The sequence below is a fragment of the Camelina sativa genome, chromosome 19, assembly GCF_030686135.1.
Source record: "Camelina sativa cultivar CO46 ecotype springtype chromosome 19, ASM3068613v1".
Taxonomy (NCBI): Eukaryota; Viridiplantae; Streptophyta; class Magnoliopsida; order Brassicales; family Brassicaceae; genus Camelina; species Camelina sativa.
The window spans coordinates 14,009,584-14,033,451 of NC_141898.1; the positions used below are offsets into that span (position 1 = coordinate 14,009,584).

General features: G+C 37.9%; 7 protein-coding genes across 7 annotated transcripts; 2 read left to right on the forward strand and 5 right to left on the reverse strand.

Moving 5' to 3' along the window:
- Positions 1-55: 55 nt before the first annotated feature.
- LOC147920542 (uncharacterized) lies at positions 56-695 on the reverse strand. The gene is made up of 2 exons (XM_087501125.1): positions 305-695; positions 56-210 (listed from the first exon to the last, which is right to left on the reverse strand). Exons 1-2 carry the CDS (start codon positions 693-695, stop codon positions 56-58), a joined length of 546 nt encoding a protein of 181 aa, XP_087357251.1.
- Positions 696-1,339: 644 nt separating this feature from the next.
- LOC104766383 (heat stress transcription factor C-1) lies at positions 1,340-2,945 on the forward strand. Its single transcript, XM_087503222.1, has 2 exons — positions 1,340-1,706; positions 1,841-2,945. The coding sequence occupies exons 1-2, from the start codon at positions 1,482-1,484 to the stop codon at positions 2,615-2,617; spliced, it is 1,002 nt and encodes a 333-aa protein (XP_087359348.1). The 5' UTR covers positions 1,340-1,481; the 3' UTR covers positions 2,618-2,945.
- A 5,370-nt stretch (positions 2,946-8,315) lies between these two features.
- Positions 8,316-8,687, reverse strand: LOC147920543 (uncharacterized). Its single transcript, XM_087501126.1, has one exon. The coding sequence runs from the start codon at positions 8,685-8,687 to the stop codon at positions 8,316-8,318; it is 372 nt and encodes a 123-aa protein (XP_087357252.1).
- A 265-nt stretch (positions 8,688-8,952) lies between these two features.
- Positions 8,953-9,579, reverse strand: LOC147920544 (uncharacterized). The gene has a single exon (XM_087501127.1). The coding sequence runs from the start codon at positions 9,577-9,579 to the stop codon at positions 8,953-8,955; it is 627 nt and encodes a 208-aa protein (XP_087357253.1).
- A 5,552-nt stretch (positions 9,580-15,131) lies between these two features.
- Positions 15,132-15,797, reverse strand: LOC104767842 (uncharacterized). The gene has a single exon (XM_010491814.1). It carries the CDS (start codon positions 15,795-15,797, stop codon positions 15,132-15,134), a length of 666 nt encoding a protein of 221 aa, XP_010490116.1.
- Positions 15,798-15,983: 186 nt separating this feature from the next.
- On the reverse strand, positions 15,984-17,238 carry LOC147920545 (uncharacterized). Its single transcript, XM_087501128.1, has 3 exons — positions 16,957-17,238; positions 16,724-16,888; positions 15,984-16,496 (listed from the first exon to the last, which is right to left on the reverse strand). The coding sequence occupies exons 1-3, from the start codon at positions 17,236-17,238 to the stop codon at positions 15,984-15,986; spliced, it is 960 nt and encodes a 319-aa protein (XP_087357254.1).
- A 4,404-nt stretch (positions 17,239-21,642) lies between these two features.
- On the forward strand, positions 21,643-22,873 carry LOC147920546 (uncharacterized). Its single transcript, XM_087501129.1, has 2 exons — positions 21,643-21,709; positions 21,762-22,873. Exons 1-2 carry the CDS (start codon positions 21,643-21,645, stop codon positions 22,871-22,873), a joined length of 1,179 nt encoding a protein of 392 aa, XP_087357255.1.
- The last annotated feature ends 995 nt before the right edge of the window (positions 22,874-23,868 follow it).

Here is a 23,868-nt window from a genome sequence, read left to right on the forward strand (position 1 = left end):
GCTTTGTTCCCCTTCACTAAGCCATGGAAATATTTCGAATTTCTATTGCCCGCTCTCAGCCATTTGTGTCGACTGCGTAGTCTCCAATATTTCTCCTTTGCTCTATAAGCTTTTGCAAGTTCTCGTTTGAGGATGTGTACCTGATGTAAGTTTGGCCATCTTTCTGATTGAATTCTCTCCAAAGCCATCTCACACTGGTGTATCTTGTCCCTGGAATTCACATAATTTTCCTTTTTCCAAGCACTTAAAGCTTTTCTGCAATCTCTAAGCCTTTGCGACACTAAAACACCTTCTCCATTTAAACCTGGCTTCCAAGCCTTTTCAATGGCTTTCTTAACCGCTTTGTTATTCAGAAACCTCCTGTCAAATCGAAACTGGCCCCTATACTTCTCTTGAGACTCCATCAACTTGACCAAAACTGGGCGATTATCTGAGCTTCTCATATCCATAAAAGCTTGATTAGCCGCTGGAAAACTAAGGAACCAGTCTTTATTTCCAAAAGCCCTGTCTAATCTGCTCTGAATCCAGTGATCCCCTCTTCTACCTCCCCAAGTAAACTTATTGCCACTACTAGCCATTTCCTCCATACCACATGCTTCAAGCATCTCAGCAAAAGGTTTGAAGGTATTATCTCCTCTTCTAGGGCTTCCAATCTTTTTCCCATTATGCAAAATAGCATTGAAGTCCCCTATCATGCACCATTTGTCCCTTCGACCCACTCTAAACCTACTCAGCCTTTCCCACACCGTCCTACTACTACTAAAATCCGAATCCCCATATATCTAACATATATTGATCAGTACTTTTTCAATTTGTATTTTTTTTTTAGATAAGTAGGATATTTTTAAGTTAAAATCTGGATATATACCTAAATAATTATGAAAAGAAAACAAAATATTATATTTTCTCTTTTTCACTTTCTAAGATATTTTAGAAATTTATCTTTGCTTCACCTAAATTTATTCTTTACAAAATTTTATTTAGACTACAAACCAAATTGAGTGGGGCTGTTATGTGTTCTTCTTATATCTCAATTAACTGATTCCTACAAACAAAGATCACACTATAGTCTATATAGTTTTCATGAGTAACGATCGAATAAAAAATCGTAACACAGCTTGATATGCATACAATTTCATTAGATCAAAATAACTTGTCACATAAGAAATAATATTAACAAAAACAAAAAGGGCAAAAAAGACGTGAAGCTTTGGGGGACACCTGCATTAGGTCCCACTAGTTCACCCGTGACACCGTAAAAGGAAAACACGAAGTCGCCACGTTATCACAAAAAGCAAGCCACGTCAATACAGTCTCACTGTCACAACCACTTAAACTTACTATTTTTTCACAATTTAAGATCCTATTTTTTTTTGTTTATATAAACTCACCAGCTTGCTCCTTAATTTCTTTACGAACAACAAACGTATAAAGCGATAAAAAACGAGAGAGAGAGAAAGAGAGAGAAAAAAAATATAGATATGGAGGACGACAATAATAACACCAACACCAACAACGTGATCGCACCTTTCATTGTGAAAACTTATCAGATGGTCAACGATCCTTCGACCGATTGGCTCATCACTTGGGGACCTGCTCATAACAGCTTCATAGTCGTTGATCCTCTCGACTTCTCTCAACGGATCTTGCCTGCTTATTTCAAACACAACAATTTTAGCAGCTTCGTTCGTCAACTCAATACCTATGTAATTCATCTTTACTCTTTACTCTTTCTTTCTTTCTTTTGGACCTAAACTCATACATCTTCTTGACAAAATCGAAACAGAGGAACAATATTTTCTCTTCCTATACTAATTTGTTTCTTTTTCTTTTTCTTTAGGGGTTTAGGAAAGTGGATCCGGACAGGTGGGAGTTTGCGAACGAACATTTCTTGAGGGGACAGAAGCACTTACTAAGGAACATAGCACGTAGGAAACACGCGCGTGGGATGTACGGTCAAGATTTGGAGGACGGCGAGATCGTGAGGGAGATCGAACGGTTGAAAGAGGAGCAAAGAGAGCTAGAAGCTGAGATTCAGAAGATGAACCAAAGGATCGAAGCGACAGAGAGGAGACCGGAGCAGATGATGGCGTTCTTGTACAAAGTCGTGGAAGATCCTGATCTCCTCCCGAGGATGATGCTCGAGAAAGAGCGAACAAAGAAGCTAGTCTCGGACAAGAAGAAGCGTCGTGTCACGATGTCCTCAACTGTCAAAGCAGAGGAGGAAGAAGTACTCGAAGAAGACGAAGGTAGGGTCTTTAGAGTGATTTCATCTTCGCCGTCTCCGTCCTCAACTGAGAATCTTTACCGGAACCATTCGCCGGAGAATTCGTTGGGGTGGTGTGTTCCAATAACGCAACAAGGACAGTTTGGTAACTACGATACCGGGCTAGTAGCAAACTCGATGATCTCTACGTCCTCGTCTTCCACGTCATCATCGTTGACATCGACGTTGTCTTTACCGGAGAGTGTAAACGGAGGAGGAGGAGGAGGAGGATGTGGGAGTATACAAGGAGAAGCAAGGTATAAAGAAACAGCGACGTTTGGAGGAGTGGTAGAGTCAAATCCACCAACAACACCGCCTTATCCGTTTTCTCTGTTTCGAGGTGGCTTTTAGCTTTTAGCTTCACATGATATATGATCTTCTTATTATTATTATGGTTCTTTTATTTATTTTTTTGCTCTTTTTTGTTGTTGTTCTAATTATTTTGGTAAACGTATAACCAAGAAGAAAAATAAGGACAGAAAGATCGATATATAGTTGTTAGGTTACGTGACAGGGGGAGATAGATAGAGTCAGTAGTCATCGATTATAGAAAGTTTGACAGTATATAATTTTCCAATTATATTTTGTTAAAGTTGATATGTTGACTTTGGTTTTAAGCATTTTTCAGGTGATTTGTAATTTATTCCATACTTTTGTAATAAACAACATTTTTGATCTTCTTTGGTGTGTTTTTTTTTTTTATGCTTTTTAATTTAAATATTAAAGATATCTTCTCTTTTGTAATAATAACAAAATATGTTTCACTTTTTGACACTTTAGTTTATTTTTGTAATATATTTTAATATTAAATAAAATTTAAATTTATCCAAATGACTTTCACTTTTTGGCTAATACTTTACAGTATATTAAATTAAATATATATATTTTAGTGATTAATTATAAGCACATGCATTAATTATATCCCATATAGAAGATAAAATTTTGTATCCAATGGCTTCGAAAACAAAAAGGTGATGAAAATAGAAGGCTAGTTTTATTTACCGGACTAAGTTGTATGTGGATTAATATTTAGGATCAAAGAGAGGAAACATATTTTCAGAAGTTTTTGGAGTGTTCGAATATGAACAATAAATAATAAGAATTAGGAAAAAAATATATGAAAAAGTTGAAAGATATTGAACAATAGTTACAATGAGAGAAATTATATTAATAGTCACAATGAATTGAGGAGACATGTTTGGGAAGACCTAGCTTATGTGTCCATTCAACGAGTTATAAAAAGTTCACGTCGTTGAGTTGTTTCTCTAATATTACTTGGCAAAATTTTATCCAACGAGATTTTATTGGTTTATTTTGGAGAGATGGAAAAAAAATAGGGGACTTTTAACAGGGCTAAGTAGATGTATATATGTGGTTAAATGTCTTTTACCGAGCTATTTCGGATGAAAACGAGGAAAAAAATAATGTAAAAAACCATGTCAATGTTGAGCCTTACTGCTATCTGAAAGGTAGCCTTAGAATCTCGCTATCTGAAAGGTAGTTTTCTCTCTAACAAGGCCATGTGAGGATGCCTCCTAAAATTTCAAACGTTGATCCATGATTTAACCTCACATGTCCATTACATTGTATTATAGACAAAATCCATACCAATCGAGCAATGGGTATTGTGAACACAATTTACATATTTTAATTTTTTGACTATGTCACAAATTCTCTACATCACCTCATCTACTATGCCGGCATGAAAGACGGTTTAACCTAACTATGTTTTCATTTACTGATTCTAGGTCAAGCAATCTTATAAGAAAACTTTTTTTTATTTCATAGAATAAAGGAGATGTGGAATGGGCCATAATTCTAAGACAGTACTTATCTTTGAGTTATTTGACTTTTTCTCTTTTGACACTTGTTAAAAACATATGAACGGATTGTTTATAGACTACTTTATTGTACCCACATGCCCAAAGCTGACTAGTAAACTAAAACATTGCAAATGTATTTGCCGTGGTTATGGCGACACTAGTCGGGTGGTAAAACAAGTCAACGAGGCACCCACTCAGATTCAAACGTACCCCCAACCCAACACGACGCTCCACCACTTTCACTGTCATCTAAAAATGATTTTATGTATTGTTAAGTTTTGAGACGTGACAGTTAGCCGCGGGACTTTGGTCGGCCCAAAACGTTTCGAACACTCATTGGGTTAGTGAGTGTCTTAAACAACGATTGATCTTAATTGGACCGCCTGATGTAACACACTAGGACGCGTGTCGGTAGTGGCAAAATCTCTTGTAGATGTGCTGATCCCACACTTTGATTGTCGGCTCTACGATACGCACACATCATGCAAAAGTAACTATCACATTTTTTTTGTAGTTCTTTTTTTTTCCCACTGATTTAGTTATATTAGATAAGGTATGCGTAAGCATACAAATAAGCCCAATAAAATTTACAGCCCACCAAAATTACAGGAACAGAGCATATTCATTCTATAGCTTTTTAAACCTTCTAAACGCTATCTGTACATATGAACCAAAAAGTTGTCCTTTTTCACCTGAGTTTGCCATCAAATAACAGAGGATAAAAAGATCTCTTCTTCAAAAACTAAACTAAGCCACTGAGGGTAAGATACTGCAACATATGATTGCATTCTTAGGTCCCTAGTGACGCTTTGAGCGATGAGACCCGCTCCTCTGTTTGCTTGCTCCACCTCGTGTTCCAAACACCAACCACTAATCCTTCCCAAAATCCTTCTTAGTTCCATAGACTGAAACCTGAAAGATGGCCAAGCTTTCGGCCTGTTCACCACTCCTACGAGAGTTTTATCTTGAATGGCAAATATCACATTTATAAACCTGTGACTTAACATGCCTTCCATCGCCCATTCCAAAACTCTGAAAACTCCTTCGTCTTTATCTCTAGTGTTAGAGAAAGCTCGTCTACTGTGCATAAGGATGATTCCTTCATCATTTCTCACTACCCAAGCTCCTCCTGCAATCAGTTTTCCTTTGGACCACGAGCAACCAACATTACACTTTACCCAGGATTCTTGTGGTCTAGACCAAAAAACGAGAAGTTCACCATCCTTTGTTGTAGTTTGGTTGAGCGAAGGACTCAGTGTCTCAGGATTTTCTCCGCTGTCCTTTACCTGAGCCTGAAACCAATCATCAACCTCTTCATGAATTTTGCTCTTTGTATCTAGAGGGGAGAAACATATACCTTCAAAGCATAAAGAGTTCCTATTTTTCCAGATCCTCCACAGGATCCAAGGAAAACATTTTCTCAAACCAGCTGGCCATCGCAGGTTGTTTCTGTTGGTTAGGAGATGATAGACATTTGAAAAAACAGAGCCGTTTTGGAACCCAGAATCCGGAGAGGGATAGTCAGATAGAGCCCAAATCTGTCTGGCATCAGTGCAAGTAAATAGGATGTGGTTAATGGTCTCTTCTGCTTCTCCACAAACTTGACAAAGTTCATCTCCATCAATTCCTCTTCTCCTGAGTAGATTTGCCATTGGAAGAGCTCCACTGAGGACTTTCCATAAGAATATCTTGATTTTTGGGGCGGTTTGAATACTCCATACCTCAGCTTTGAGACCATTTAGAGATGGTTGAGCTTCAACATCCTTGAGCGCTTGAGAATTAATAGATAGGGAGGCTAGCCAGTAGCCTGATTTGACGGAATACTCCCCACTTTTGTTATGCTTCCACACGTGATAATCTTTGTGATCTCTTATAGGTTTAATAGATTGTATTCTGTTTATATCTTGGGGAAAGAAGTGCTCTTCCAAAGCATCTAGATCCCACAACCCTGTAATCGGATCAATAAGGTCCTTCACTCTCAAGCAAACGTCAAAAATGATATTTTTCCTCCATGGTGCTCTCATCCCATTATCCTCAATCCACGGTTCGGTCCATACAAACATTGATTCTCCATTTCCTATCTTCTTCTCTAAACCTTTTTGTAAGAGCTCTCTTCCATGTAGAATACTTCTCCACTCGAAAGAGGGACGATAAGACAAACCTGCCTCCAAAAAATTGTCAAGCGGGTAGTATCTACTCTTCATTAGCTTTGAAAATAGGCAATCCTCGTCTTGGAGTAACCGCCATGCTTTTTTGGCTAGGAGCGCTTGGTTAAAAGTTTTTATGTCCTTGAATCCCAGTCCCCCTTTTTGTTTGGGGAGACACAATTTATCCCAGCTTAACCAATGGATTTTCCTTGAATGTTCATTTGAACTCCACCAAAATTCTGTCATAGCGCTTGTCAAGTTTTTACAGGATGACACTAGCAATTTGAAGCAGGACATAGCAAAGACAGACATTGCAAGGGCCACTGACTTCAATAACATTTCTTTGCCTCCCTGAGAAAGAAACCTTGAATACCACCCTGACATCTTACCTTTAAGTCTGTCTTTGAGGTATGAGAGCATTTCCACTTTCGATCCACTAAAACATTCGGGTAAACCTAAATAAGTGCCAACACCTCCTTGATTGAAAATCCCCAGTTTTCCTTGGATAGACCTCTTTATCACCTCATTTACTTTTGAGCCAAAAGTAATTGAGGATTTTGAAAGGTTGATGATCTGTCATGTGGCTGCACCATAAGTATTCAGGATCCGTTGAATTGTGTCAGCTTGATCCATAGAAGCCTTGCACAGAAACAAGCTGTCGTCTGTAAACAGCAAGTGATTAACCCAAGGTCCTTGATCCGAGAAAGAGATGCCTTCAATTTTGCCTTCCGCTTGAGCTTTGTTTAACAGATGTGATAAACCTTTTGTGCAAAGTACAAAGAGAAAAGGGGATAGAGGATCTCCTTGTCTCAACCCTCTCTGAGGAGTTATCATCCCATATGGCTGGTCATTAAGTAGAACTGAGTAAGTAACCGTGGAGACACATCTCATCACCCATTCAATCCAAATATTATGAAATCCCATGGCCACTAAGAGATACCTAAGATAGCTCCATTCTACCCTATCATATGCCTTTGACATATCAGTTTTTATGGCCATGGAGTCCTTTGAGATACTCGGATGAACTCTCAAGCTGTGCACTAGTTCGTGAGCAACGAGAATATTATCCGATATGAGCATGTCTGAAACAAAAGCTGATTGTGATTTAGAGACAATATCTAAAAGGAAGGGTTGCAACCTGAACACCATGATTTTTGAAATGATTTTGTAGAGTACTGAGCAAAGACTTATAGGTCTTAAGTTTGTCATTTCTGTAGGACGATGCGTTTTTGGAATCAAGCACAAGTGTGTGTAGTTCCAATCAGATGGGAGAACTCTTTCTACAAAAAACTTCCGAATCTCAGCAATTACTTGAGGACCTATGATGTTCCAGTAATGTTGAAAGAATAACGCCGACATTCCATCAGGTCTGGGAGCACTAGACGCTTTAATGGAAAAAGTTGCAGCTTTGATTTCTTTAGCTGAGACCTTCTTGATCAGGGCTTTATTCATTTCCTCAGACACTCTAGTACTGAACCCTGAGAACCACTCATTGAAAGGAGTAGGATTAGAAGATTTAAACAGATTGGCGAAATAAGCCGAGGCTACTTCTCCCTTTGCAGCTTCAGATTTCTGGAAGATCCCATTAATATCCTTAAGCTTATCAATTCTATTTCTCTCTCTGTTGTTTTTAACCGAAGCATGAAAGAACTTAGAATTCCTATCTCCACTTCTTAGCCACTTTTGTCTGCTTTTCTGTTTCCAATATTTTTCTTCTTCTCTATAAGCCAAACAAAGTTCCCTTATTAAGATCCTAATCTTCTGGAAGTTTGGCCATCTATCAGACTGTTCTTTCTCCAGAGCAACCTCTATCTGCTGAATTTTGTCAAAAGCATTCATAGAGTTCATTTTTTTCCAAGTACTTAAAGATTTCCTGCACTCTCTGAGTCTGTCTGCAACTGACAGATTAAAACCTGGTCTCTGCACTGTCCATGCTTTGATAATAGCTTCCTTAACCCCTTGTTTACGCAGAAAACAACAATCGAACTGAAACTGGCCCTTATAGGATTGTTGCGAAGACATCAACTTTACTTGAACAGGTCTGTGATCAGATCCTCTCATATCCAAGAAAGCTTGGTTTTAAGCTGGAAACTGAACAAACCATTCACTATTGCCAAAAGCCCTATCCAATCTGCTCTGGATCCACATATCTCCTCTCTTACCAGCCCAAGTGAATTTATTTCCATGACTCGGAAGCTCACTCATATCACAAGCATTTAGCATATCCGAGAAAGGCTTGAAAGAAGCATCAGTTTTTCTTGGACCACCTAGTTTTTCACCATTATGTAGAATCTCATTGAAATCACCTAGGATACACCATCTATCTCTCCTTCCAATTCCAATCCGAGATAATCTTTCCCAAACAAAGTTTCTATTACTCTTATTCGGATTACCGTAAATACAAGAAACAAAGAAGTTTAAATCTCCAAACTGAACTTGAAGATCCAACATGTTCTTATCAAAAAAACTTTATATCCAGCTTAATACTATTCTTCCAGAACAGAGCCAATCCACCACATTTTCCAATGGGGTCAACTGTAAAAACCCTATCATATCCTAACCATTCTTGCAGGTCCACTAATACATCTCTTTGATTCATAGTCTAAATAAAAAAACAAAAGCATCTCTGGGAAATGTTTCTTACGCATTTCTTTGAGACGAGGAATCACCAAGTCTTGAGACCGTCCCAAGCCCTGACAATTCCAGCTCATTATGCTCATTGGGCGTTAGGCAATCCCCCCTTTTGGATCACCTCTTTGTGTTTAAGCTTTTGTTGTTTAGCATTGTTTGTTCCCACAATGTCTGCTTTTCTCTTCTCTTGCTCACCAATTGTTAGCCCCTTCTTCAAAGTGTGCATACTTTCTATCTGAAACTGATCCTTAGGCTTGAGTTTTCTCGTAGACTTTGAAGGTCTGTTTCTTGGTTTACCTTTTTTAAAACCAATCCCGGATGAACCAGACTCAAAGGATCCAGTCCTGTAACCCGTCGGATTGGCTTGAAAAGGTTGAGAAAGAGTAAGGAAGTTGCTATGATGATAAGTAGAATCAATATAAAACTTCTCCACAGGCCAAACACTTCCTTCCATTAGATTTGTCTCAGGAACCCTTTTTTCCAAACTAAGTGAGCCAGCAGCTTCGTTTCTCAATGAAATGTCCGGGTCTTCAAAACCAAAGACAAACCTTTTCCCTTTGTTTACCTCGGGGTGGAAAATAGGAGCAGGTTCTAACCTTAGGATTGATTTTTTCCAAATGGGGTCCTTTTCAACCTCTCTCACAGTCTTCTTTACACGATCCTTTTTTATGACTAATTCTTCCTCATTTCCTAGCCTCAAATACTGCCTCATACCTTACAGTACTTCAGGAGCAATACGAGGTCTCCCGGAGTTGGGATCAATTCTAACTTAATCTTCTGATAGCACTCCAAACAGCGGGTCAGACGGTTTTAGCACCGGCTCTGCTTTGGGATTTTCAGCTTTCCCACCTGTTCTTGAAGAAACCTCTACATGAACCTATTTGTTCAGGAATAAGGGGCAATCCTCCTTTTCATGGGTGAGTCTCTGGCATTCATAGCACCGTTTTTGATTTTTTCGTATTCAAAGTTAACAGACGTAGTGCCCCCATTCTTTATAACCACCGCTTTTGATCTTCTAAGAGGTCTAGAGACATCAAACAGAACCTTAACTCTAATGAATTCTTGTACTTGAGGCTCATCTGGGTCAAAAGCTACCTCTAATACTTGCCCAATGATTACCCCTAAAGCCGTTAAGGCCTGTTTCGTGTAGAAATTTATCGGCAGCTTCCAGATCTGAATCCACAAAGGAACAAATTATGCAGATAATTATCAGGGGGATATTCATACCATCTATCCATAACCATAGCCCATTGGTTATAAGTTTGGACTCCTTTGTCAAGCACTTCTTGCAAGTCATGTTCATACTTGAATATGAAATGGAAGCGTTCTCTTGATAAAGCGATTCCCCTCACTCTTCCAATCTTTTACCACTTCCTTGGCATATCTTTGATTAGGTGATTCATCGGCTGTCTGGCTGGGTTTAGAGTACGCCCCACCAAGCTAATGGTGTTTCTTTCGCACGAGGAGAATTCTGGGAGATCAGGCATCTCGAACGGCAACTCTTCCTCATCCTTCAGAGACATAGCCATCAAGGCTTTATCCATCGCAGATGACATGATTAAGAAAAAACTGGTAAAAACTTCACAAGATTGAAAGACAAACTTTCTCAATTTTTCTCAGAAATTTAAGATCTACTTTTTGAAACACAAAAAGTAACGATAAACTGGGTGAATAGAACTTGAAAGAAACGTGTTTTTACCACTTTGACTCTAGTCTTCAAACTAGTGATAGACACTAAATGAGATAGAGTATTCTAAGCTCAAATGAGGGAAACCTTGTGAAATCCTCATGACCAAATGAGATAGAGTATACTTTTTTTAGGTTAAAATGCCACAATAATATTTTTGAAGTTGTAAAGAATTTATTAAAGTTTCCTAACCTTACATCATTTGAAAAAACAATGAAGTATTTATATACTAGTTTCTTTACATGTCTAATCTAGTATGGTTGATTTTGAATGTTAAAAAATTGTTTGTCATATACTTATAATTTCATCATTTGTAGACACCTACTAATAAAAAATTATAATTTCATCATTTGTAGACACCTACTTATAATTTCATCATTTGTAATTTTGATTTTTTTCTATTTATTTATTATTAACATTCTATACTTTCCTTTGAAGTTGTTTGCCAAATATTTCTCCAACTTAACAGATCAATAATTAACATGCATCATTGCTTAATAATGTTTTTTTACGGAATAGAATGTATACTGAACGGTCCTGTTTTTCAACTATCAATTAGAAAACGTAGGAGTCCTTAGTATTTTAATTTATTCTATTAATTAGCTAACAAAATAAACTATTGGTTATGGATTAGCTAACCTCAAATTAGTAATTAGCATTGTATTTCTTGTCCAAATCGAAGGCGTAACACTAGACAGAAATGGAAATATATGCTTAAAAAAGGCAAAGAGAGAATAGTTGAAAGTTGACAAAGGGCGAGCCATCTCTTGCCGATTGGAGGAGGTCACTGTCTCTTAGGATCTAGCGAATCAAGGACCATGCTTTTGATGCTATAAATTGTTGTTTTATTCAAGCCATGTATAATTTTGGATTTTTTATAATGCACCTAACATGTGGTTAGTGATTGACCCACGTCCCTTTAATTTTAAATCTACATACTTAATTGGTAGAATATTTTTTGTATTAGGATATTGGGTTTCTTGGTGATGGCTTAGACAATAAAGTAGTGTATCTTAATGTTGATGTGTGTTAGTTTTGATTGGGTTAGAGGTTTTAATTCTTAACCAAGCAATCTTTGTTGTCCTCTTAAAAAGTGCTTTCTTTTACGAAAACAATCTTATGAGGGGGCTGGGGGCTATGGGGGCAATGACCAAACACATGGGTCAACTGACCCTGATAAATTTCAAAATTAGTTGATTTTTTTCTTAAAAGTATTGTTGATTAATATGATTATTAACTTTTGTCAAAGTAGTGGATTATTTTTAGGTATAAAGTGTCTCGTGATCTAAAAATAGAAAGATATATTTGATTATTTTTCTACCGGATATTAAGATTAGAAGAACAATAATTTGTGTTTTGCAACTATTCAAAAAAAAAAATTCCTTTCTCAAAAAAAAAAAAAACTATTCAAAAAATTTCAAACATACGTTTGATGATTTTGTAGTATTTTCGACCGCTTGAGGTCTTGCAGTTGATCTTAAATTCTTAATGCATGAAGGGTTGGGGTGGGCAACAGAGACTCTAGTGCGAACAAGAGGTTCTAGAAAAAGTGAGTCGTAGTAGTTTTTGATAGTCTTCGCTAAGACCTGGTTTTGCTGGAGAATACAAAATCAAAACTGTCTTCTCCGTCAATAATTACCAAGGATATCACTTTGTTCCATATACCGAATGAATCATCCAATATGATTGTTGGCAATGGAAGTGTGCGCATGGAGATTATTTGAATAGCAACATACTGTGCACTAGATCAGTGTTGCACATGTTGAACTCTTTTTTTTTTTTTTTTTTGAACTAAACCGATTTCATTTCAATTAATTAGCGTTTATACCGGTTACAAGGTCTTCCTTAGCCAGAGCATCCGCTCGACAATTAAACTCTCTAGGGATGAAATGGAAAGAAACAGATGAAAATGCTGATGATAAGTTCAGGATGTCGTGGAGAATCTCGTAAAGTTCCTTGATTTGGAGCTCCTTGTTGATTGCTTTGACAAGAGTTAACGAGTCTGAAACGAAATTGACCGAGGTGAGATCCGATTCAATTGCAACTCTGATTGCCATCAGAGTTGCTACCGCTTCGCTACCAGTGGTCAAGAAATATGCGAGGTCTGAGCCGACCCTTCGCAGACAATCTCCTCTTGAGGATTTCGTATTTCCCAGCCTAGACCTGTTGACCCATCTTCTCTCCAAGCCGCGTCAGAGCAAGCTAGGTGATTTGTACCTCTCGGAATAGGTCGGGGTGGGTTTCTTATCTTGGTGAGTGGTTTTTCTTTCCCATTTTGTGCCTCTTGCCATTCCTTAGCATGCTTGATCGCGATAGCTAACACCTCCCTTCCTGTCATTTTTTCTTTATTGAATAATAGACGATTCCTTGCTGTTCAGATGGCCCATAGGATCCATGGGGATAGAGGTCCGGTAATAATACCAGTAGGAGGAAGCCAGGTTGCTTTCACAGTTTGGGCGATGCCCTCCTGTATAGAGTTAAGACTCGTTGGTTGGATTGAGGGGTAGAGAAGCGATTGTGTCCATATCTGCGCTGCACAAGGACAATGAAAGAAAAGATGGAGTTCAGATTCTGCACTGCCGCAGTGGGGGCAACTAGCTGTCGTGCAGACTTGGCGATGTATTAGATTATCTCCCACCGGTAATGCATTTTGTGCTAGCTTCCACAGAAACATTTTGACTTTGGTGAGAGTCTCCCTCTTCCAGATATACGCTCTCCAGTCAAATTCCCCCACCAGGTAAGGATGTAGGTTAAAATACTCTGCGTCTCTCTCTGCCATTGTTTCATGATACCCAGATTTTGTTGTGTACACTCCAGAACTTTGAGGGAGCCATGCCCATTCATCAGCTGCTCCTAGGCTAATTGGCGTCAGTTTCCGTATCTCTGTTTCATAAGCCGGAAGTATGGTCCGGATGAGATCAACATTCCATTTCCCGGAGCATGGTAGCAGGAGACCCGAGACCTTTAAATCCTTAGTACGTTCTGTGGGAGGACCCATAGGTCTGCAGGGAGAAGATAGTGAGAGCCAAGGACTATTCCAAATTGATGTGGACTCTCCATTTCCGATCAGTTTGCCTAGGTTTTTCTTTAGAAGATCACGTCCTATACAGATACCTCTCCAACCGTGAGAAGCTGATCCTGGGACTTCACTTTCCAAAAAGGAGGAGGATTTGCAGTACTTGCCCTTCAAGACTTTTGCGAGTAAGCAATCTGGATTGGTGAGTATTCTCCAACTTTGTTTGGCCAACAGAGCATCATTGAAGACCTTGATGTCCCTAAAGCCCAAACCTCCGTTTTTAAAGGATCTTGTCATCTTTTTCCAGGAGATCCATGTCATTTTCTTTTCACCCGTATTAGAGTCCCACCAGAATCTAGTAAGAGCAGCCTGAATCCTTTTACACAGAGAGTTTGGGAGTTTGAAACATGTCATAGTATAGGTTGGCATGGCAGCTAGTACAGATTTTAACAGAGTGAGTTTCCCTGCCATGGAGAGAAACTTAGATGACCAACTGATGGCTCTTTGCTTTATTCGGTCCACAATTTGGGTAAAGAGATCTCTTTTTCTACGTCCAAACAGTTCAGGCAGCCCCAAGTATTTACCTTGCCCACCTTCTTTATGGATAGCTAGGTCTCGCATTACTTTCTCTCTTATCACCCTATTTGTTTTTGCTGAAAAAGTAATAGCAGATTTGTCTTGATTGATCTGTTGTCCTGATGCTTCTTCGTACTTGCGCAGGATGCTCTTCAGTTTCATACAAATTTTCTGGTCAGACTTACAAAAGAACATTGTGTCGTCTGCAAATAGTAAGTGGTTCACACGGGGAATTCTTTTTGCCACTTTGATACCTGGTAGACTTCCTTGTTCTTGTGCTCGGTTGCAGAGGCCTGAAAGTACCTCACTGCACATATTGAAGATATAAGGGGACAACGGGTCCCCTTGTCTAATACCTCTCTGTAGTGTAACCGTACCCAAAGCTTGGCCATTTATCAGGTATGAGTATGAAACTGTTGTTATGCACTGCATCAACCATTGGACCCATTGTCGATGAAAACCCATCCTTTCCAACACAAATTTAATGAAATCCTACTCCAATCTGTCATATGCTTTACTCATATCTGTCTTAACCGCCACAAATACTCGTTCTTTTGCATTTGATGTCTTCAAATAGTGTAGAGTTTCATGGGTAATGAGCACGTTGTCTGATATAGCTCTTTGGGGAACAAATGCATATTGGTTTTCCGATATACACCTCGAAATGATTGGTTGGAGTCTTTTGGTCAGTATCTTGGAGATAATTTTGTAGTACACTGAGCACAGAGCAATAGGTCTATAGTCAGACACTTTTTGGGGGACAGTAATCTTCAGAATTAACCTGACATGGGTATGATTTATCTTCAGAGGTAAATTTCCGGAGTTAAAGAAGGATTGGACCTCTGCCACCAGTTCCTCTCCCACTGTGCTCCAGTTTGATTGGAAGAAGCTTGCTGAGAACCCATCCGGCCCAGGAGCTTTGTCAGGATGGATAGCGAAGCATGCTCTTTTGATTTCCTCTACCGTTGGCAATTTAATCAATGATTCATTCATGTCCTGTGAGATGCAGGGAACTAGGGCCTCCTGGACCACAATCCATTCTATTTCCTTCTTGAGATGTAAAGATTTGATGAAAGTAGTCAGTGATTGCTGTGACAATCTCTTTTTCCTCATACACTGGGTTTCCTGTAGCTGACTCCATCACAGAAATATTATTTAGAGCCCTCCAACTCTTTGTTGCTGCATGAAAATATCCAATGTTTTTGTCCCCCAAAGTTAGCCAGAGTTGTCTACTCCTTTGTTTCCAGAACGTCTCTTCATTTTGGTAAGCCTTCAACAACTCTCGATTGATTCTTTCCAGTTCCGCTTGGTTTTCTTCATCTTTAGTCATGTTTTCCTCCAAGGCTTTTCGAAGAGAGATTATTTCTTTTTGACTAATTTCATGATGGTATTTGCTCCAGGTGATGATTGCCCGTCTGCAGGCATCTAGTCTCTTCTCCACCGATGCATCCAGGATAGAGTTCCACGCCTCAAGGACCAATTTCCTCACTTCTTCATTTCCTTTTAAAGCTCTATCATAACAGAATAATCCTCTTCTTTTTTTCCTAAAAGGTTCAAAAGATGTGACCAAAAGTCGGTGGTCTGAGCCTTCAAACCGTAAATACTCACTTCTACCTGAGGAGAACTCCATAATCCACTCACTGTTTGCCATAGCTCTATCTAAACGACACCGCACCAGATGAGAATGATGTGTCCCTCTCCAAGACAGGAATTTTCCTGTGTGCTTTAAGTCAAACAGGTCACAAGTTGACATCAAAGTTCTCAGGTTAGTAAATGACCCTTCTGGTCTTGGCGGGCCACCTACTGTTTCAGAGTTATTTATGATTTCATTGAAGTCTCATGTGATGAACCACAGACTATCTCTAGATGTGCCAATATTCTGGATGTGGAGCCAAAATTCCTGCCTTTTTGCCATGTCTGGTTCTCCATATAGGAAGGTAGAGAAGAAGATCTTACCTTTTGTTTTTATTCTGGTATCAATGTAATTTTCACAAGAAGTAAGGATTTCGACTTCAATGTTTCCTTTCCAGAATAAGGCAAGTCCTCCCACACTTGATTCTGATGGAGGGACTAAGAAGTTTGAAGAGTAGCCCATCCAGTCCAGGTGTTGGAGAATAAATTCAGAGGTATTCTTTGTCTCCATGAGGAATAATATATCTGGGAAAATCTTTTTCTTGATTTTCCTTAATCGTTGTACTGTTATAAGCTTCCTCAACCCACAACAGTTCCAGCTCAACACCCTTAAGGAAGAGGGGCTGGGAGATTCTGAAAATCCACCATATTCTTCTTTCTTGCAGGTATTAAGGAGATTTTTGGATCCACGGCCTTGCGCTGTTTTGCTCTGCGTTTCCTGCCCAAAGAGGTTTCCTCTTCATATATCTCAATATCGTCAGCTTTACTTCTATTTTGATTCGAGGACTCACCTTTTGACCTTTGAGTTTGTCTAATAACACTGGTTTTCTTTGGGGAGCTCTGCACTAAGTTCCATTTTTGGCTTTTCATTCCTGGTAATTTTTGTATTGTTTTTGTTGATGGTTTTGCTAGTGGTGGTCTACCATGCCCTCTTGATGATTGTACGTTTGATGTTTCTCCAGCTGGAGGTATTTCTTCACTAATAGTCAAGCGGGTAACCGGTGTTCCGGATAGCGGTCCATTCTCCACTGGTAGACTTTCTGAGGCCGTTGCCACCGCAGATTCAATAATTCTTTCCGTCGTGTGACTCATTAAGTTTCTAGCCTCACCCTATAATTGCCATTTTCAAATTAGTGAATGCTTCCTCTATTCTCAACTCTTCGATCTCTTGTAGGTACATATGTGAGGGCTCTACTGTATCTCTCTCCTGAGAACGAGTACTGATTCTCCACTCTAGTGTCTATCTTTCGTTTCTGAGAGGTAATACCCTCTTGAGACTCGAATCCCGACTGAGCTGCTAAGTCCTGGGACTTTGGAGCTGTGAAGTTATCACTAGCCACATAATAGTTTCTTGACACCTCTCTTGCCTGACTTGATCCTTGTTTATCTATATGTTGGCTAGGATTCTCTCTTTCAGCAGCTAAACCTGGGCAACTTTTCTTCTCATGGGTTAACCTCATAAAGTGTTGTCAGTGGTTTTTGAGATTTTTGTACTCAAAGGTAACAATTGCTTCTTTTCCATTGGGGAATTCCACCACTGTATCTCTTGCGAGTGGTTGCAAGCCATTTATGAGTGTCTTTATTTTTGTAGTGGAGGCAGGTATCTCCAGATCCAGGAACTCTCCGAGTTCTTCTGCCATAGCTTGTAACATTGCTGGTTGCCAGTAGTGTTTTGGGAGTCCTTGTAGTTGCCAGTAGACATGCTTTTTGCATGTCTTTCTCAAATTCAAAGCTAAACTGGAAACATCCTCTTCCTAGATCTGCCCCAGTTGCTTTTCCCCGGAAGTTCCATCTGTTGGCAACAAAGGGGAAGAGGGACCACAGTCTTTGGACTGATGGGTTAGTGAGCCTCCCAATTAAAGTCAGAGCGTTTGCTTCTATTTATTCCGATGTATCAAGCTCCGGAGCTCTGACTCTCTTGCCGGGGGGTGGGGGGGGGGGGGGGGGAAAGCATCTCACCACTTCTTTTCCTTTTTGGTGATATGGTATGCGTCTCTCCATAACTGTCAGCTGAAATTGGTGTAATATTTTCGCTTCTGGTGGTTTAGCGCAGTCGTGGATACAGGGTTTGTAGTAGGTTTTCTCAGGGTTAAAAGGTTTACACACGTTTGCAAGGGTTACACAGTTTAAATTAGCAGGGAAACTTACAGTGGGTTCCTGTTACGACCTTGCACCAGATCGGCTTACCAATTCAATGCGTTGGGGCTGTTTTGGCGGTTGAAATATAGCTTTTGCGGAGGTGTTGGGATGTCGGACAGCTCAGAACCACCATGGAAACTCGCCTTAACTCGTAAGGACCATTGGGTATTTCTGTTGTTGGGGTTAGAAAGTGGTTGAGATCTGGTTAAAAAGATGTGTCATACTCCTTTTATTCATCCTCGGGAAGCGTGCCTAGGAGAGAAAATATTTCGATTGCGATGAATTATTGTTGAACTTTATGTTATATATCAATTTTGTATATTTTATTGTTTAAAATAATATTTTGATATGTTGTATTAGTCTATATATTTTGATATTATCTCGTATATATTTTAGAAATAACCTTACCAAAGATATATATTTACATTCAAATGCTATTACAAATATAAGTTTCCAATAACAAATTAAAATAGTCATTAAGGGTAAAAATATCGAATATTAATTTATGCAATTTATTATATATAGCAATGTTAATTTTTTACGATTAAAATTTTGGAAAGTTAATAGATTTAACCCATACAATATATGTAATATAGTAACTTAGTATTGCAACTACACATTTAGAGATATCGAAAGATATTTTTTTATGCAATTAACCAATGTTTTTAAAACCGGACCGGTAACTGAACCGAGAAAGCTTCTGGGTCATGAGTCAATATGGTTCGACTGGAGTCAACCGGGTTCAATTGATTTTGATGATATTTTTATAAATAATAGGTATGGATATGTCTTCTATTTTTTTTCAATGATTACAACTATGATATAATTGGATATACCAAATAAAATACTTCAATAATCATAATGTTTAAAAAAAACCTTAAATAGTAATAAACTCAAAGTGTAACAAACTTAGAGTATAACCAGTACTAGTAAAATATTTTAGAAATTCAAATCTAAAAATAATAATAAAATAAGACTGTAGAACATTCAATCTTCATTTTCTAAGAAATCCTACTATTGCTAATTTGCTAAGAAGAAAACTAGAAATCAATATTTTTAAAACCGGACCGGTAACTGAACCGGGAAGGCTTCTGGGTTATGAGTCAATATGGTTCGATCGGGGTCATCCGGGTTCAATTGATTTTAATAATATTTTTATAACTAATAGGTATGGATATGTCTTCTATTTTATTTCAATGATTACAACTATGATATAATTGGATATACCAAATAAAATACTTCAATAATCATAATGTTTTAAAAAAACCTTAAAAATTAATAAACTCAAAGTGTAACAAACTTAGAGTATAACCAGTACTAGTAAAATATTTTAGAAATTCAAATCTAAAAGTAATAAGAAAATAAGACTATAGAACATTCAATCTTCATTTTCTAAGAAATCCTACTACTGCTAATTTTCTAATAAGAAAACTAGAAACAGTAATTAATTAAATTAATTGCACTCATTTTTACAAAAAAAAGTGGAACCCGATTTTAGCCGGTTTAATGGTTCACCGGTTTTGGTTTTTTGGCGGGTTGATATGATTTTTTACCGGTTCAATTTTCTTTGGGTTTTGATATTAACCCAACCCGGATATGTTGTCGGTTCGCGGGTTAACGTGGTTCGACCGCCGGTCTGGTCCGGTTTTGAAAACATTGCTTGAAACGATAATTAATTCTACACTCATTTTTACAAAAAAAAAGTAGAACTCGGTTTTAGCCGGTTTAATGGTTCACCGATTTTTGGTTTTTTTGGCGGGTTGATATGATTTTTTACATGTTCAATTTTCTTTGGGTTTTGATATTAACCCAACCCGGATATGTTTCCGGTTTGCGGGTTAACATGGTTCAACCGCCGGTCCGGTCCAATTTTGAAAACATTGCAATTAACTCATTATACACCAGACTAATTTCAATTCTAACTCTTCTTAGCATTTGAAATTATTATAAGACTATTTTAATATTTATATCTCTATATTTTTAATTTCTTTTTAAGGTTTGGCAAATAGAGGTTTCCAGATCCATGCCCAAGTCCTTTAAGAATAAAAATATACTAAAATAAAATTGACCCATTAAAATTTATTTTCATAGATTGAACAAATTATATTGGTTTTTACATGTGACAACCCGTCCTGCGGACCCTACTAGTCTATCGCTAGTTACCCAAACAGACCGTCTGTGGACCCCACTAGTCCACCGCTAGCCGCCCAAATGGATTCCAAGTTGGCCCTGCAGGGCATCGATCCTAACCCATAACTGTGGATATCTAAATCCACCAGTAGGTTATTGGTGCGCCAGACATTCCTCAAACCAGGGTTAGGACCAGGGTTCGAGGATAAATTAAAAATCCTACTATTGATCTGCAGGTCAATTGGTGATAGCTTTTCCTGTGGGAAGGTTGTTAAAGGGTGAGGACCAGGGTTCGAGGAACGTCTGGCGCACCAATAACCTACTGGTGGATTTGGATATCCACAATGATGGGTTACGATCGATGCCTTGCAGGGCCAGCTTGGAGTCCGTTTCGGCGGGTAGCGGTGGGCTAATGGGGTCCACGGACGGTCCGTTGAGATAGCTAGCGGTAGACTAGTGGAGTCCGCGGAACGGGTTGTCACATTACAACTCAAATCATGGTATATGCGGAAAAAAACTAATTTTATTAATTATATGGATGATATGATGATTTATTTGTTTCACAAAAATAGAATCATATAAAGATGAAAGCTGAAGTTAGATATCATATCTTATATATTGTTTTTGAAAATTAATAATATATTTTCGTGTTTATAATTATTTAAATTGCATAATTAATATTTGACATTTTTACCCTTAATGTATATTATTAATTAGTTTTTAAAACTTATATTTCTAAACTGTAATGAAATTTTAAAGTAACTAACTACCCTTACTAAGATTGTTTTTATAATGTATTTTCGAATTAATAAAGAGTGTATATATATCATCATATTCTGGTGGTTTTATTAAATACAAGTAAGTGAAAAGGTTATTAACATATTTGGCAATATAAAATTTTAACGAAAACCCAATATATGTGTAGATTAAAGATATTCATAGATAACTTAGTCTAATTAATTCAATACATTATACAATAATATTTTGTGTATACCATGATTTTATTGAGATTATGGTGATATCCCATACGAGAACCATGTTTTGAAGCCTAATTTTTTTTTTGGTTGTATTTCTAAAATTAGAGCAAATTTTCTGAATTTTTCAATTCTATATGAACCAATTTCTTATAATGTAACCGAAAAATTGAGTTCATCTTACGAGAAACCAAATTCTGTAACGAAATCTAGTATTGAGGATGAAAAGATTCTCCATAAAAGATATTATATAACGTAAGTATAATGTTCATAATGATTACAACATTTAGCAATATCAAATGCTTATTTCTGATAGTTGCTTAAACTATGCATAAACTAAAAGTTATAGAAGAACAATTTGAGATTTTAAACGATCTCTTATTAAAAAAACTTATGACAAATCTCATAATTATGAAACATAATATTTACTTGGCCAAATATTTACTCAACAAAAAGTTTGGTGGAACATGGAGCAAGAGTAGGGATAGGCTCTGGTTGTAATACCTCTGTATGGAGAGACTCTTGGATACCGGATAACCCACCGAGGCTAGCTACAGGTCGCGAGAAAGTGTTACACCCTAATTTAATGGTTAATCATTTAATTAATCCAATCACTAAGGAATGGCATTTGCCTATTCTCGAGGAGTTCACGGATCCGGAGGAAATTCCAATAATTTTGAGTATGACGGTCAGCAAGTCCTTTAAACCGGATAGAATAATTTGGCACTAAACAAAAACAGGGAAATATTCGGTCAAATCGGGTTATTGGCTTGCCCGAGATTTAATTAAGGTAGCTGAGTTTGGCCCGACGTGCGTGGCCATTAGAGCACAAGCCTGGAAACTTGAAGTTCCCCCGAAGGTTCAACATTTCTTTTGGCAGATTGCTTCCGGTTCTTTTCCAGTGTTGGAAAGGATTGCTCATCGGGGTGTGCGGTGCGATACGTTCTGTAAACGATGTGATTATGTGGTTGAAACTATTAATCATGCTCTCTTCGAGTGTCCTCATTCGCGTAGGATCTGGGAGTTGTCTCCGGTATTGCTACTTCCTGATGGATTCCCCTATGAATCAGAGTATGCGAATTTAGATTTTATATTATGGCGGACGTCTTCTCATATGGAAGTTTCGGATATTTGTTTTCGCCTACTTTGGATTTTATGGTCAATTTGGAAGGGTAGGAATAAAAAGGTTTTTGAGGGATCGGAGGCTGAGCCAGGCAATGTTATTAATCAGGCTACTAATGATAAATTACTGTGGGAGGAGACTAAAGCCTTCTCCATGGGAGTCCAGGATCCTTTGGATTTTTCAGATATCACGCCACCCTCCTCCCGTTGTCAGATTGACGGATCCTGGAAGGGTTCCGATCGTTTTATGGGGTTTGGTTGGTGGTACTGCAATGGTGAGGACTCAACGTTACTTTTGGATTTTTCAGATATCATGCCACCCTCCTCCCGTTGTCAGATTGACGGATCCTGGAAGGGTTCCGATCGTTTTATGGGGTTGGGTTGGTGGTACTACAATGGTGAGGACTCAACGTTACTTTTGGGAGCACGTTGCATCACACGAAGCCCTTCACCCCTTCATTCGGAGTTACAAGCACTGATTTGGGCGATGGAGTCTCTCCAGAATGCTGGTATTATCTGCCAAGTTTATGAGACGGGTTGTGCGGAGTTAGTGGCGATGGTGCAGGATCCAGATGAATGGCCCGTCTTCTCCAATCTTTTAGATGATTTCAGCCACTTCAGATCTTTTCTCCCAGCCTTCCCTCTTACCAGGATTCAGCGTACGTCAAATTTAAGGGCCGACTGTCTTGCTCGTTCCTCGAGATCTTTAGTTTCAGAAATATCTTTATAAACTTTTTTCCTTCGGTTTGGGCAACCAATCTTGGAGTCATTTTCTAATTTAATGTTTGGATGAAAAAAAAAAAAAAAAAAACAGAATAGCATAAATATATATGCATGAACTTTGCATTGAAATGACTAACCTTTAAGATAAGTTGGAAAATGTTAGGAATGAGTATGAATGATTAAATGTTTTCCAAATTATCCTAAATATACCACCTCTTCATTATAGAGCATTCCGTATTTATTTCAACTTTATGTATGTTTCTAAGAATACAAAATTGAATTTAACATGTATTTTAACTTTTGAATATTTATGTAAAAATTTGTGCAAATCGCATATGTAAAAATTTTGATCAAATTATTGGCAAATAACGAGACTTCATGTCTCGTATCTACTGGATGGATCACTTTAACTCAGGTGTGCTGCTTTATAAGCTTTTTATAAACCTACGTTGGAAACATTTTTCATAGAAATATGAACTGATTATACGTTAATCTTTGAATCATAAGGTATGGTGGAAATTCTTTGTTGGTCTGATTCATGCGTACGTAAGGACAAATAAAAAGAATGGTTAGATTGTTCCAGTAGTAGCATCAGTCGCATAACTGTTCGTTCTTTTGACCGCATTAGCTTTATTCTGGTATTTCATTAGCTTTATTCTGGTACTTCAAGAAAAGATCACATAAAGATTAAAACTCTCCAAATTTTTTTGCATTTAATAAAAATTTAACCATCAAACAAACTTCTAATATTTCCTTGTTTACAGGTACCAATGATGCCATGACTGTCCACTGAACATAGCGACACAATATTTTAAGTACTCAGAAGTTGTGAATATCAAAAATAATTTTGAGAAAGTTCTTGGCAAATGAGATTTTCAGTAAAATGGTTTTTTTTTTTTTTTTTTTTTTTTTTTTTTTTTTTTTTTTTTTATAAAAAAATACCATTTTTATTAGAAACATCGGTACCTTACATAAACGGAGAATACATAGTATAGATAAGAA

What these genes read in the sequence shown, in the direction of transcription:
- LOC147920542 (XM_087501125.1), bottom strand. Translation starts at nt 695, where the DNA reads ATGATAGGGGACTTCAATGCTATTTTGCATAATGGGAAAAAGATTGGA. An exon ending in TGAAAAGGCTTGGAAGCCAG is followed by an intron (nt 211 to 304) that starts GTTTAAATGGAG and finishes TGTGAATTCCAG; the next exon opens with GGACAAGATACACCAGTGTG.
- LOC104767842 (XM_010491814.1), bottom strand. Translation starts at nt 15,797, where the DNA reads ATGGCAAACAGTGAGTGGATTATGGAGTTCTCCTCAGGTAGAAGTGAG.
- LOC147920545 (XM_087501128.1), bottom strand. Translation starts at nt 17,238, where the DNA reads ATGAGGTTAACCCATGAGAAGAAAAGTTGCCCAGGTTTAGCTGCTGAA. An exon ending in ACAGTAGAGCCCTCACATAT is followed by an intron (nt 16,889 to 16,956) that starts GTACCTACAAGA and finishes TGGCAATTATAG; the next exon opens with GGTGAGGCTAGAAACTTAAT. An exon ending in CAGCTGGAGAAACATCAAAC is followed by an intron (nt 16,497 to 16,723) that starts GTACAATCATCA and finishes CTCTTTGGGCAG; the next exon opens with GAAACGCAGAGCAAAACAGC.
- LOC104766383 (XM_087503222.1), top strand. Translation starts at nt 1,482, where the DNA reads ATGGAGGACGACAATAATAACACCAACACCAACAACGTGATCGCACCT. An exon ending in TTCGTCAACTCAATACCTAT is followed by an intron (nt 1,707 to 1,840) that starts GTAATTCATCTT and finishes CTTTTTCTTTAG; the next exon opens with GGGTTTAGGAAAGTGGATCC.
- LOC147920546 (XM_087501129.1), top strand. Translation starts at nt 21,643, where the DNA reads ATGGCATTTGCCTATTCTCGAGGAGTTCACGGATCCGGAGGAAATTCC. An exon ending in CAATAATTTTGAGTATGACG is followed by an intron (nt 21,710 to 21,761) that starts GTCAGCAAGTCC and finishes AAACAAAAACAG; the next exon opens with GGAAATATTCGGTCAAATCG.
- LOC147920543 (XM_087501126.1), bottom strand. Translation starts at nt 8,687, where the DNA reads ATGTTGGATCTTCAAGTTCAGTTTGGAGATTTAAACTTCTTTGTTTCT.
- LOC147920544 (XM_087501127.1), bottom strand. Translation starts at nt 9,579, where the DNA reads ATGAGGCAGTATTTGAGGCTAGGAAATGAGGAAGAATTAGTCATAAAA.